The sequence below is a fragment of the Chionomys nivalis genome, chromosome 2 (assembly GCF_950005125.1).
Source record: "Chionomys nivalis chromosome 2, mChiNiv1.1, whole genome shotgun sequence".
NCBI classification, from domain to species: Eukaryota; Metazoa; Chordata; class Mammalia; order Rodentia; family Cricetidae; genus Chionomys; species Chionomys nivalis.
The window spans coordinates 105972755-105987689 of NC_080087.1; the positions used below are offsets into that span (position 1 = coordinate 105972755).

Here is a 14935-nt window from a genome sequence, read left to right on the forward strand (position 1 = left end):
TCAACTCTTACCCGCCAAGTAGCTAAAGCATCCAAACAGAAATGCCAATGCTGGTGGCTGAGGGCATAGGGGACAGAGGCTGAAGGAGCAGGTGCTTGGGTGCTACTCACATCAGGAAACCAGGTGTAGTGTGGTTTAGCACATTGTATTTTTGATTCAGTTCTGGAATGTGTGTCGCTGAATAGCTCATTGCACACCCAGTCACTGAAAAAAGGAGGAAGCCAAGGTGAAGTCAGTCACTGTTAGTAACCAACGTGACAGCTCCTGGGGTCCAGGTGAGCAGAGAGCAGGGTCCCTGTAATGGGAGAGAGGAATCCCACCTGAGAAGGAGGAAGTGTCCAGGAGGTCACAGTCCTCAGGGGAGTTCTAGAAGTTAGTAGTGGTGTGTGTGTGTGTGTGTGTGTGTGTGTGTGGATGTGGAAGGGAGGGTGGCTGGGCAACTAAGGACAGGATCCCCAGCATAGCTGAGCCCAGCAACTAACAGTCACAGGGAGTTTCTGAGGCACAGGGCTTTCCAGAGGGGGGACTCCCTTGCCCTCAAATGGCTTCCAAGTTTCTAAAACAAAAAATTAAATTGTTACCTTAAAAAAAATTGAACATTTTAGACTGGAGAGCTAGCTCCATCGGCCAAATTCTTAACCATACAGGCTTGTGAACTTGAACTTGAAAGTAGAAGTATGAAGTCTGGGTTTGATGGTGGATTAATGTGGGTGAGCCATGTGGAGACAAGGGCTGTTGCCATCAGCATTAGAAACCCAGCTCTCAAAATGGTTTTAGAGCGTGCCTGGAAGTCCAGTGGGGGTACGGTCGTGTGTGTGTGGGGTACGGTCATGTAGAGGTACGGTCATGTGGGGGGTACGGTCATGTTCACTACTATGTTGAGGCAAGGAAGAAACTGCTGTCGGAATTCAGGGCCTCTTTTAGTTTCAATTTAGGGGCTCACTAAGTAGCAGGGGCTGGAACACAGTAAGTTTGCCTCAGGGTGAGGACCAACAGAGAGGCCTTCTGCTTTGCCAAACACAGACCAAGATGGGCTCCATGGGGTTGGGGCACACTTCAGCTGCCTCCTCTGGCCTCTGCAGGCTGCCAGGGAGCAATGAAACCCCGTTTCTGGTGGAAGAGCATGCTCCTTAGGGAGGAGCAGGGCTGGATTGCTACTCTAGGCAGACAGGAGTGGCCCTCACGCTCACACTGACCCAAGGAAGGAGGACAGAACTGTAGTGACTACAGAATAGCTACTGTGTCTTCTGGGACTGACCCCCTCCCTGGGGGTGGAGAATGTGGCTTCTAACTTGGCTAAGCCCTGGCCTTGCAAAGATAACCTAACACAGCCACAGATCCCTTCCCCCCACCCTCCACTGGATCAGTCTTGAGGTGGGGAATCTCTAGGTTCTTCCACAGGGAGCCTCCATTTTTTAAAACTAAGGTTCACCCCTGGAACATCCAGGGAGAAGCTGCCAAGACACAAGCCCCAACTTCAGGTTCACATGTGTGCACCAGGGTTGCTCCTGTTGCATTTGGCCAGGAGGGTTGAGAATCCAGGACTCCCTTTGCCGCAGTGAAATCCCAGCTTTGCTAAGTTAGGGCCATGGGCAGGTTGGAATTCCTGCTTCTCATTCTTCCCTGGGAACTGGCTGGGATTCTGCAGCCAGAAGCCATTATTTTCCTTGGCAGGTCAGGAGTCATTCCCAAACTTCCACTGGAGTAATGAGTAGACACAGCACAGAATTAGAACCTGGTGGAGATGGGCGAGGAAGAGAAGAAGGAAGGTCTCAGTGGGAGCTCGCCAGCCTCCTAGACACAGGGGCTAATTTCTGGCATGGAGTTTGCACTAGAATGGATAGGTACATACGTTAGGGTTCGGTATCCCCCACCGCCTCCTCAAGGTCATATGGCTTCTCCCGCAGGGTGGCTTTGGCCGAAGGGGACCTGCAGGAGCTAAGGTGAGCCCCTGGACTGGATCTGCATGTCTCTGGTCTCTCTGTCACCCCGTTTCCCAGGAGACTCCTGGGCACTGTCAGTCCAGGAATTAAGCTATTCTCCCTGGTCAGCGGCTTACAAAGCGTCTGCCTTCTTCCCCATCATTGTCTCAAGCTCAACCTCTTCTACAGTAGAAGGTGTTTCATGTGATATCCAGAGCGGGAGGAAGGAAGGGAAATGACTGACAGATGTAGGTCTGGGCAGCCCTCTGCCAGGCGCACCCATGTGTCTGGCCTTTTTGCCTGTGCCAGAGAGGATTCAGTCCGAAATATCCTTATTTCTCAAAGTTGCCCTGTGGAACAGGCAGGTAACAATTGTGTAGGCTCAGAGAAACAGCTGCTGCCCCATGAGTAGGTTCTTGCCCTTACTATCATCAGCTGTCTGTACCCATTTCTCAGTCTGGAAGAGAGAGCTGGGGTTATTTATTTGCTTGTCTTGTCTCCAAGGGCAACAGGGGCGGTCCTGGCCAGCCAGGCTTCGAAGGAGAGCAGGGTACCAGAGGCTCACAGGTCAGTACCCTGGCATGAACTTCCCCAGAGACCCTTGTTCTTTCGTTTTAAATTGGGGTGATGGTCATGTAACACATGTTTGACCTTTATGGACAATTCCACAGCACTTAGAGCGTACACCGTATTGTATAATAATTTTGAAACATTTTATTAACCCCAAAGGAGGCGTTGTACAGTCACCCATCCCTTTTTCTCTCCATCTTCGTGGCCCCCTACCCTATCAACCCTCACCTGTTACCTTTCACCTTTATCATTCCCCACCCATCCCCCCTCACCCTTATAGACCCCAACGCCTGTCACCCTAACTCCTGTCACTATCTACGCTTGTCACCCTTCACCCCTATTGCCCCCACCTTTATTGCCCCCACCTCTGTCACCCCGCACCCTGATGCCCCCACCTCCGGCCAACACTGGTCTTCCTGTCATCACGGATGTGCCTATTCTGGATAATTTGTATAAATGGAATCGCTTGATAGGTGGTCTTTTATGTTGGGCTTCTTTCACTTATTACAGTTTCTTCCTGAACTTCAGACATGTTCTAGCACATGCCAACGTTTTATTCCTTTCAATGGCTGAATAATATTCTACCACACGGATGAAGAACCGTTTTTCCATTTATTGATTGCTTAGCATTTGGGTTGTGACCTCTTGCTGGTTCCTGAGAATTCATAGGATCTCACAGGCTCAGCTCAACATGTGACATATGGCCTTTTTCTCCCTAGGGCCCTCCTGGTCCCACTGGTCCCCCAGGCTTGATTGGAGAACAAGGAATTTCTGGACCTCGGGTAAGCATCTGAGTGTGGCACCAGAGTGTGTGTTGGCTGGTGGAGCTGATGCAGGACTGGCTGACCATGTGGAGTCTGCAGGAACCGCTCTGTGATCTCTGGGCTTGAGTGGGCAGTGATGAGGATCACTGGGCGCTTGGGATCTGTGGGTGAGACAGGTCACCCACAACTTCTGACAGGGGACAGCCAGGATACTTGGCCTGGACAGTTGATGCTTCATGTACACCCTTCTCCTTGCCTTACAGGGAAGTGGAGGTACTGCCGGGGTTCCTGGAGAACGTGGCAGGACCGGCCCACTGGGGAGGAAGGTTTGTCTGGAGGACAGTAGCTCTTGCTTAGGGATGGAGGCCTGTGCTGAACTGGATGCTGCCGCCTGCCTGCTTCCTGTCTCCCCCGCCTCTTTGCATGATCCCTGTGCCTCAGTTATCACAAGCACAGAAACCCTGCCCCGACTTTCCCCACTGAATCTTACAGTTGGTGGTGGTGCACACCTTTAGTCCCAGAACTCAGGAGATAGAGGCAGGTGAATCTCTGTGAATTTGAGACCAGCTTGGTCTAAATAGTGAGCTCTAGCACAGCTAGGACTATATATAGTGGTCTCAAAACATCCAGCCAAAATGAAAAAAAAGTTAGATATGTAGCCACTTGTGGTGGCTCATGCCTACAATCTCAGCACTTGGTGGGAACGTAGGGCAGGAATATTACTGTAAGTTTCAAGTCAGCGTATTCTACATAGTGAGATCATGCAAAAAGAAAGCAAATATAGTAATAGTATTTTATTTTTTTATTAAGAAGCTTAAAAGATTTTTTAAAGATGTCTGTCTATCTATCTATCTATCTATCTATCTATCTATCTATCTATCTATCTATCTATATCTATCATCTATCTATCATCTATCTATCATCTATCTATCATCTATCTATCTATCTATCATCTATCTATCTATCTATCTATCTATCTATCTATCTATCTATCTACCTATCATCTATCTACCTATCATCTATCTATCTATCTATCTATCTATCTATCTATCTATCTATCATCTATCTATCTACCTATCATCTATCTATCTATCTATCTATCTATCTATCATCTATCTATCTATCTATCTATTTAGAGTTGTGTTGTGGTACACTGCACACACCACAGTGGGTGTGTGGAAGTCATTGGACAATTTGGTTGGATTTGCTTTTCTTGCTCCACCACATGGAATTCAGGTTTGAACTCAGGCTGTTGGACTTGACAAAAGCACTTGCTTCCTTTCCCCCAGTCCCTACACTTAGCATTTTAAAGTTATGGATGCAACAATACCTATTAAATTAATACATACGTATAATGGTAAGGTCAGAGAAACGGTCATTTCTTTCTCTTGGGACCCTTGACACTCTCTCTTCTGGTTGACATATACAATAAATAGTTCTAAACTACAGTCATCCCACAGTGCCTACTAGAACATCTCACTCTTACCTAACTGCATGCTGCTACCTGTTACTCACTTGCACTCTGTTCCTCACCCCTCCATCCCTGCTGGTAATGGGTCTTCACTCTCTCATGATGCTTTACCCATTGTCACTTCTTGCATGAAACAGCATGTGACCCTTGTCTTGCTGTGTTGGGGTTACTACAATTAAAAGAGAATCTCATGGAAACCTAAAAGGTGAACTATGAGGCATCCCCCAGTACAACACTACCCTCGACATCAGGACAGTAATTGTGGGACTCGGGTCTCCATGAGTCATCCTTTCTTCCCCTGTGTAGGGTGAACCAGGAGAGCCAGGGCCGAAGGGAGGCATCGGGAACCGTGGACCCCGTGGGGAGACGGTAAGGCCACTCAGTGCCCTGCAGGGCTCACTGACCGTGATGATAGGTGCAGAAAGCTGGGACCCTGAGAGGCTTGTTGTGGCCCCTGCTTGACTTAATGGGAATACGGTTGAAAATTGTGAAAGCTGCTCATTGCAAAGTGGGTTTTGTTTCATTGGCGGCTTTATGAATGGAAAATAAATGCATAGGCAGTTTGGAGGTTTTCTAAAATGAGCCACTCTTCTTGAAGACTGTGAAAGGGCCAGCCAGAAGATGATTAGAATCCCAAGCTTTAAAGTACCAATATGTCTTTCCAACATGCTCCTCTTGCTGTAGAACAACTAACGTGTTCTCTCTGAATGCCTCACGTGGTGTGGGCACAGGCCTGGGGACACGGAGCCCAGGTGTTTGAAGGAGAGTTGTCTGGAGTGGGTAGCAGGGTGACATGAAGGCCTTGGGGACTGGAGAGTAGGACCCAAGCACAGAAGACTCGGGAGGTCCGAGCGGTCAAGGTCAGCATTCCTGCTCTGAAAGAGCCTTATAGATAAATGGTCACATAGATCTGAGCGTCTCTATGGACACGACCTTGCTCACACCTGTGGAGGAGGGCACAGGGATGGAGGGCCTCCTTCTCTTGGCCTCTGGTCCAAAACCATTCATGCACACCCCCTCCGCTGGGGGTGGGGATGGTGTGACATGGTGGTTGCGAGGTGCCTGGTGCAATGGCTTGCAGTAACATTCTCTCCGTTCCCTTTAGGGAGATGATGGAAGAGATGGCATTGGCAGTGAAGGACGGAGAGGCAAAAAAGTATGTATTTGCGGTGGCTCCCGAGGAAGCCCCCATTGTTGAGAGTCCCCAACAGTGGCTTCTCATATCTCGTATGAAAATTGATTTTAGATGGCTTTAAGTTGGGACCCAGTACTGAAGCATTCATTGTCTTTTACAGGGAGAAAGAGGATTCCCTGGGTATCCAGGACCAAAGGTGAGTGCCCTGGGTGATGGAGCACAAACATTGCTATGGATAAGCCTGGGGTTTCCCATTAGTTGAAGTCGATATTTCAGCTTTACTCTTGGGTCAACCACTTAAGGGCCACACTGGGAAAGTCCCTGTGCTCTCTGAGATGCTCCCTCTTGTGTGGATGGAGGTGGCAGTGCTCACTGTACATAGTGCTTGAAGTTATGTGCACAGTGGAGGAATGGGAACCTATAAATGCCATAACCCCTGTGGCAGTAACACCAGTGATGAAATAAATCTAGGCCCTGCTAATGGCATCAATACACAGGAGCCATTTGTAGAAGCAAACCTGTGAACTATTTGGAAAGTATGGTCCAGATGCCCTGTTGGAGTTCTGCCCCAGGGACTCTAAGCAGGACCTTCTGGTGCAGACCTTGATGGCTCTCTTCTTGGCTCTCTTCCCAGGGTACTCCTGGTGATCCAGGGGCTGATGGACCACCAGGACCCAAAGGCATCAGAGGCCGAAGGGTAAGTACGCCCCTGTCTGACTGGATGGGAATGAGAAGGTTCATGGCAACAGGATGGGATGCTGGGCCTTTAAAAGGCCATCCTCTTTTTTTCTTAGCCTGATCAGCGACAACCAAGGTGGTAGAAGGAAACTCCAAGTATCAAACCAGTGCCCTCATGGCCCATCGTAGCTGTATTCTGCTCTGTCCTCCTTTAGCCATGTCTCATTGGGGGAGGCCTGACAGCCATTTCTATAGCATGTCTCAAAAGTCACTAGCACACAGATTACCCCAGCATGGTTCCAGGTAGGCTTAGGTCCCCAGTTGGATGACATCAGTCTTCATAGTCCCATCTGGCTGTGTCTGTTCAGATGTGAAGGAACAGGGCTTAATGGGGGCGCAGGCTGCTCAGAAGGCCTGTAGCATCCTAGGTGAGCCATGCCTGGGCTATGGGCTCCTCATTCCCTGATTTCTGAGACACTTCTTACTTTAGCTACTATTGCTTCTGAATTTCTCTCTTCAGTGATCATTCACCTACCCTCCTAATATTGGATGGAATCTCAATTCATGGTCCAGATATAGATATAAGCTACTAATAGTTGTTTGTAGCCTAAATATAGTTAACAACAATAACTACCCAGTTAATTTGACCATGAAGACAGTCAGTCTAGATCCTTTTGAAACAATGGGCTAGTGGTGTTCATGACCAGTTATCTAACTGATTGGCAGGGGCTAATTCTTTTGGACACTCAGAGGAATTTTAGTGATGATTTGGGACAATCTTCTATCTTACCAAAGCCTGCCAGAGTGTAAATTGTGGAGGCTCAAAGAAGCTCTTTGGTCTCATTTGTCCTTTACCCCTGAAGTTTGGAGACAATTTTTTTTTTTTTTTTTTTTTTTTTTTTTTTTTTTTGGTTTTTCGAGACAGGGTTTCTCTGTGGTTTTGGAGCCTGTCCTGGAACTAGCTCTTGTAGACCAGGCTGGTCTCGAACTCACAGAGATCCGCCTGCCTCTGCCTCCCAAGTGCTGGGATTAAAGGCGTGCGCCACCACCGCCCGGCTCAGTTTGGAGACAATTGAGCCCTGCTGAAGTGAGAGACTTCTCATAGGAAAAGGTTGGAATGGATTCTTCCTACCACCCTTCCACCTACAGGGGCTAAGAATGTTCCATCTTCTACCTCCTCTAGGGAAATTCAGGACCTCCAGGGATAGTTGGACAGAAGGGAGACCCTGGATACCCAGGACCATCTGTAAGTATCCACATAGTTCCTAACAAGTCAGTAGGTAGAAGAAAGGGTGACGGGCATGTCTGAGCTCTGAAAACTTCCGATCATTTTTGGTTTCAAAAATGCTCCCTGCTCTTGCGTGACTATCTGTGACTATCTGTTCATTAAACTGATATCATGGTGGAGAAAAGTACATTTGAGTTCCGAAATATTGCAGTTTGAAAATGTCTTATAGGAGCTGGGAATGGATCTCAGTGGCAGAGCATGTGCCTGTTATGGCTTTTGTCCCTAGAACCGTAAACAAGAAAACAAATGCCATTTTTTTTTTTGGTGGTACTGGGAATTGAACCCAAGGTCCCGTTCAAAGCAGGCAAGCTGTCGATCTACCACATTTGTTTTATATGCTACTCTGCGGCCTTTGTAATTTCTCTCTCTTAGTTTGTTCAGAGAGAGCAAGTTGAAGTACATGTGCGTGCATCTTGTAGAAGTTGCACAATTAGACCAAATCTGGGTTTGGGGAACACTTGCTGTGACTATAAAATTCCCAAGGAAGCCACCGACTCATTGTTTAGAAACCATCAGTCATGCTTTTCCCAGGGCCAAGGAGGGACCTTTGTGACTGACACCACTATTTCCATGTTTGGTTTGTCCCTCTATTGAAATGCATGAGGTTCAAGGAAGAATGGACAAGATGAACCAGGAGCTTGCCAAGCTTCCTAGGGGGAAACTCTGAGGGGACTGGGTTGCCTGAAGCCAAGGGACGAAGGTTGAGCCTGGGAATGTAATGGTTGCAAGACGGAGGAGGAGTGACGCACTTAATAGGGTGGCTCACAGTTATTTCAGGTTAATAGCCAAGAGAAACTGTTTCAGGGAAAGCCAGCCAAGCAGCCTGCAAAGCTTGACCATCAGGTTGACCAAACACAGGGACAAAGAGAGCAGTCGTGTGTCTGTCTCTAGACCTAAGTGTAGAATTCTGCAGAGATGGGGTACTTTTGAGATGGAGGGGAAAATGTGGGGATCCCTTACCTTTGCTTCTCCAGGGACCAGGCTGTGCAGAATGTGCCTGGTAGAGGAAGCTGTGTTCTTAGAAGAAGCTGTGCTTGTTGCTAAGAACGGTTGAGAGGGGCCCACGTGGTTGTGGTTAGATTCATGAGTTATGTAGATGGACAGTGAGCTTCCAGGTGTGACGGGTGCTTCTTCAAACCCTGCTCACTTCCCAGGGAGAACACTTGGTCTTCAAAAGTGTCTTTCTTCTACTCAAACAACGAGATCAACTTTAGATGGAGGGGCTGTGGAAGCTCAAGGTTATGTGCAGTGTCTTTTGCTTCCCATCATGTTCCTAAGGCTAACGAGTGATCTTTTGGTTTTTTTATTTTTCTCTTTGTTATAATTCTTAACACATGTTCATTGCACAGCCCATTGGGTTTCCTCTGCTGTTTCCATAAGTGCACATATCATGACTTGATCTTGCTTGCTCCCTCCTCATTAGTCCCCCTCCCCTCTAATTCCACACTGTACACATCTGCTTCCTCTCTCAGATTGTCCTTGCTTGGTTTTGCAGGGTCACAAGGGCAACCGAGGCGACTCTGTTGATGTAAGTAGCGAGTGTCCAGAGGGAACTGTTGTCTAGTATGTCTGTCACCTGCGCTCTCTAATGCTCTCCTTTTCCTTCAAGCAATGTGCCCTCATCCAGAATATCAAAGACAAATGCCGTAAGTATTCGCTCTTCTCTTGCCTATGGCGCATCATGTTTTTATGCTCGGCATTCTTGCCCAGCAGACCTGGCTTTCATCTTTTCTTCTTTTTGTTTCCTTTATAGCTTGTTGCTATGGTGAGTTTTAGTAATTTTGCATCCTTCTGAAGAGAGAAGGCTCCTTTGGGTGAGTAAAACTTGTCTCTGAAACCCCCGTTTCCCATAGGGCCCCTGGAGTGCCCTGTATTCCCAACAGAACTTGCCTTTGCCCTGGACACCTCTGAGGGGGTCACTCAGGACACCTTCAGCCGGATGCGAGACGTGCTCCTGAGGATTGTGGGAGATCTGACCATCGCTGAGAGCAACTGCCCGAGGGGTGCCCGAGTGGCTGTGGTCACTTATAACAACGAGGTGACCACAGAGATCCGCTTCTCTGACTCCAAGAAGAAGTCTGCCCTGTTAGACAGCATTCAGAATCTCCAAGTGGCCTTGACATCTAAGCAACAGAGCCTGGAGACCGCAATGTCCTTCGTGGCCAGGAACACATTTAAACGCGTGAGGAGTGGATTTCTGATGAGAAAAGTGGCTGTTTTCTTCAGCAATAGGCCCACGAGAGCATCCCCTCAACTCCGAGAGGCCGTGCTCAAGCTTTCTGATGCAGGGATCACTCCCTTGTTCCTTACAAGCCAGGAGGACCGACAGCTCATCAATGCTCTGCAGGTCTGGGCTCTGTGCTTTGGTACCCCTCCCCCCTTATTCCTGAGAAGACTCTCTGGAATGCGTGTTCTCCACCGAGGATTTATGGTTTATGTCTTCTAAAGGGTCCTAGTGGGTCTGGGCCAATTGAGACCTCTTGTGGGGTGTCTAGAGCAGCCTATGGCTTCAGTATTGGACCAACCAACAGCCAGGGGACTCCCTCCAGGTCCCGTCATACATGCTAAGAGTTCTGGCTAGGTAGCAAGACTCTGTGTCCTTACCGGGCAGGTATAGGGTGTTGGTGTGGGTGAATTCTGTCACTCAGTGGAGTGGGATAGTTCTGGCTCCTCCCCAAATGGCTCGATTTGAGTTTCGGATGACCCTGTCTTGGGCATTTGCTTCCTACAATGTGTTCTAAGCTTTGTACTTTAACGTCCATCCAATGGATAAGAAGATCTTGGGATTAGTGAGGACCCCAAGTGTGGAGAAGCTGCTGGACCACCAGACTCTGAGATCCATGCACTGGATACAGCTTGCTCCACTCTGTTCTGGAGGAGACTTTCTCAGAGCTGGTCATGGGGGGCTTACAGCCTCTCAGGGAGGTCCTCAAAATACGAGTGGCCTCAAGATCTGTCCCACTGCGAAATCCTTTCCTTAACTAGGCCCCTAGGGCAGCCTATGGAGAAGACACACACTCTCCTCACTTGGGTGTCTATTCAGAGCCACTTGTAGTGAGACTAGTCAAGACTCATGGACAATAGATATGAAGGACCGGAGTCCCTCACCATAATTAGGTGTCCTTAGTCCTCATTGTCACCTGCCTTATAGGCATGGCACATTGCCCGTCTCTGCTCTTGGCTTGTGAGGTGAGGCTGGGTGACATGGAATCTTGTGCCTTACCAGTTGGGATCACCACTTTCTGTGTCAGCAAGCTAAGGTTCCCTCAGGGCTACCATCCTTCAGTGTTTATTCTGCCAAACTAGGCTGGTTTGAGGTCAGACACGGGTTTGGAGTTCAGTATTCAACTTGGGCTGCTGGCCATGAGTTCTTACGAGCGAACATTTTTGTTCATCTTACTTTGTGTGGGCTGAGTGACTTAGAAGCACAGAGAGAGAGCCTTACGGATTTCCATAGATAAACAGGAATCCCCTCACTCATTCACATCTGTGACTCATTACACGGATGCCACATGCCCATTGCTAGGATGGGCAGGACCTTCTCATCTCCTAGGAGTGATGTTCTCGGTTGCCTTGTCACTGTCTAAACTGGAGGAAACGGGGAAGGGATGGATCAGTGTTAGCTAGCTCCTGCCACTGCTAAAACCACCACCATAATATATCAGTCCCCACTATTTATCAGGGATGTACCAGACCCTTTACTTAATGCCTAATTAACCATCTAAGTACCCAGAGTCCAAATGAAAAGACGCTGTGCCAAGGGGGAAGTTATCTCATTGCTTTTGTCCTGTCCCTACTCACTGTTTGCATAATGACTCCCTATGTGTGTGTCCATCCCGACATCTCCCCTTGTCTAAACCAGATCAATAACACAGCAGTGGGACATGCCCTGGTTCTGCCTGCAAGGGGGGACCTCACAGACTTCCTGAAGAACGTCCTCACTTGCCATGTTTGCTTGGGTAAGCTGTCCATCTGGGCCTGGGGGTCTGTCCAGCCACAGCCACTAATGTTATGACTACAGAGGAACGTTTGAATGAAGAGCGACGATGACGAGCTTAGTTCAGTTAAGACTCAAGGCTCGTTATATTTACCAATGTAAAGGCCATGCAAGGATGTTCTCATCTTGGAATCTAGAGCCTACGTGTTCGGCTCAAAAGTATTTTTAGAACCTGTTTCTTTAAGGAATAGCAAGTGATGGGAGTGTTTTAGCTTCATGGAGCATTGTGAAGACTTAAGGTCATTGACAAGCTTCATCTAGTGAAATGAGGAGACAGAAACTGAGATCTGGCCACAATTAGGGCAGTGAGACATAGTCTTAGCATGTATCCCAGGCTGCCTCAACCTGGCGATCTCCTGCATCAGCCTCCCCAGTGCCAGGATTGTAGGTGTGTGCCATCCTTCCCAGTCAAGTTTTTGTCTCAGGTGATGATAGTGGTACCTGACTCCCGAAAGGTGGGGATGCTGAGGGGACCACAACATAATTGGCCACTATACTTTTTTTCTAGACATTTGCAATATCGACCCATCTTGTGGATTTGGCAGCTGGAGGCCTTCCTTCAGGGACCGGAGGGCAGCAGGCAGTGATGTGGACATAGACCTGGCTTTCATCTTGGATAGCTCAGAGGCTACCACTCTGTTCCAGTTCAATGAGATGAAGAAGTACATAGGCTATGTGGTCAGGCAACTGGACCTGAGTCCAGACCCCAAAGCCTCCCAGCACTTTGCCAGAGTGGCTGTCGTGCAGCAGGCCACCTATGAGTCCGTGGACAATGCTAGTGTTCCCCCTGTGAAGGTGGAATTCTCACTGACAGACTATGGCACCAAGGAAAAGCTGCTGGACTTCCTCAGCAGGAGGATGACCCAATTGCAGGGAACCATGGCTCTGGGCAATGCCATTGAATACACCATAGAGAACGTCTTTGAAAGTGCACCAAACCCACGAGACCTCAAAATCGTGGTGCTGATGCTGACGGGTGATATGCAGAGGCAGCAGCTGGAGGAGGCCCAGAGAGCCATCCTGCAGGCCAAGTGCAAAGGGTACTTCTTCGTGGTTCTGGGCATTGGCAGGAAGGTAAATGTCAAGGAGGTGTACAGCTTCGCCAGTGAACCCAACGATGTCTTCTTCAAGCTTGTGGACAAATCAACTGAGCTCAACGAGGAGCCTCTGATGCGCTTTGGGAGACTGCTCCCGTCCTTTGTCAACAGTAAGTCCTATGTAACACATAGTATATTCTGGTCCATATTGTGGTCATAAAGCTGGAAGAACAGCCACAGAAAACGCATATATACATCTATGTGCTGATGTGACCTTGTTCGTTCATGCACCAAGTATGTATATTAATACAATATAAATATTTATTTGTATATATATTCGTTCAACACAATATATACATATATGTATATATACATATACACATACATTACATATGTGTGTGTGTTTGTATGTGTGTGTGTGTGTGTGTGTGTGAGAGAGAGACAGAGAGAGAGAGAGAGAGAGGACCCTGTGCCTTGAGTAGGAGCTAGAGTTAACAGGGCATACATAGGCCACACCTTTTGTCTCCTTGCTCGTGTATTCTGCCCATTTGACTGGTACTTTCTATCCATGAGACACTGATGGTGTTCCAAAGGGTTCACAACTAGTTTACAAATGGACCAAACAGACATTGACTATGCGTGACCTAGTATGCTGGTGTGCCAGAGGAAGTCTATCCTGCTGGGGGGATTGAGGGAACTTCTAGAAGGGGTTGCATTGCTTTGGGATTTTCTGTTAGACCTATGCTTGCCTCCGGGTGGGACACACCCTCCCTCTCATTTCTTCCTTTGTTATCTCAGTGCCTGCTCTGCATTTATCTTAAAAACTAATTCCCAGTAGTCCCCACCTTTGAACACTGGACTTAGGGCGTCAGTTATGTGGCTTATGCGTCATTTGTCGCTAGCTGGTGTCTGGAGACTGCATCCTCCATAGGGACAAATTGTGTTTGCCAGGGCATGGTATGGTTCCCAGCAAATCAGCACAGGTCACATATCAAATGTGGGTTATAGGGCGGTCTATAAAACATAAGAAATCATGCCCATGCTAAATATTCACCACTGAAGAGGAAGCCAAGCCCCTTGAACAACATCCTGTTCACATTGTGAAGGCCTACCTCACAAAACAGTCCAGGAAAGAAGAGGGCACCCCACAAAACATTCAGAGAACACTAATATAAATGGATTATAATTCGGTGTTCATGTCTGAACCTGTTATTCTTTCTACTTAAAGTTTCGTCGATTCTGTTCTACTTTCTCCCATTGAGGACATATTGTCTTTAAACTGAGTCACCCAAGTAGTGGTGTGCCCAACTCATCAACACACTAATTTTAATTTTCATATGATTCTCATGAAGTTTGATTTTTTTTTTTCCGTTCTAGGTGAAAATGCGTTTTACCTGCCTCCAGATATCAGGAAACAGTGCGACTGGTTCCAAGGGGACCAACCAGTGAAGAATGGTGTGAAGTTTGGCCACAGACATGTGTAAGTATTGTAATTGTCATACCAAATGGCCATAGCACTAGAGAGGCTGTAGGGCAGAATCTCTCCAACCAATCCCAAGCTTCGTGGAGACACTGAAACAGACAATATGGCTTCCCTAAATTAATGTGAGTTCTTAAGCAAGCTTTTGTATTGGTTAGTTTCTTCCACGTAACGAAGCACCCAGGACTCAGAGATTTAAAACAAGAGTAGTTTTCAGTCCTGTGGGTTAGAAATTTCTGACTGGGTTCAGCTGGCTACTTTTCCTCCTTTTTTTTTCTGCTGGCCTCCTTTATGTTGATGATCATATGTTTCTTAGCTATGGACAGGCTGGTCTAGCCTTGTCTTAGATGGGAAGGTTCATCTCTGCTCCACAGGACCTCTCATCTTCCAGTGGCCTATCCTGGGCTTGTTCACAAAGTGACCAGGAGGGTTTTCACAAGAAAAAGGACTAAGTATAGGGTTTCTTGAGACCTAAGCCCATCCTAGAACGTTGTTGCTTTAATCCACATTTTATGGGTCAATATGCCCCGAGGCTAGCCTAGACTCAAGTGTGGCGATTGTGAACTGAGTTGAGGGTCTGCTGTATTGCATTA

At 47.8% G+C, this 14935-nt stretch overlaps 1 protein-coding gene across 2 annotated transcripts in view; it reads left to right on the top strand.

Annotated features, from left to right (window-relative positions):
• The window catches only part of Col6a3 (collagen type VI alpha 3 chain), an 81666-nt gene that overhangs the window by 55279 nt on the left and 11452 nt on the right, over positions 1–14935 (top strand). For both annotated transcript variants that reach the window (XM_057758844.1, XM_057758839.1), the window contains 16 exons: positions 1908–1943; positions 2427–2489; positions 3212–3274; positions 3520–3582; positions 5034–5096; positions 5833–5883; positions 6023–6058; positions 6497–6559; positions 7724–7786; positions 9324–9356; positions 9438–9474; positions 9582–9593; positions 9682–10175; positions 11691–11787; positions 12334–13032; positions 14240–14342. In XM_057758844.1, coding sequence (XP_057614827.1) covers positions 1908–1943; positions 2427–2489; positions 3212–3274; positions 3520–3582; positions 5034–5096; positions 5833–5883; positions 6023–6058; positions 6497–6559; positions 7724–7786; positions 9324–9356; positions 9438–9474; positions 9582–9593; positions 9682–10175; positions 11691–11787; positions 12334–13032; positions 14240–14342 — 1976 coding nt within the window. The remainder of the gene's footprint in view (positions 1–1907; positions 1944–2426; positions 2490–3211; positions 3275–3519; positions 3583–5033; positions 5097–5832; positions 5884–6022; positions 6059–6496; positions 6560–7723; positions 7787–9323; positions 9357–9437; positions 9475–9581; positions 9594–9681; positions 10176–11690; positions 11788–12333; positions 13033–14239; positions 14343–14935) is intronic.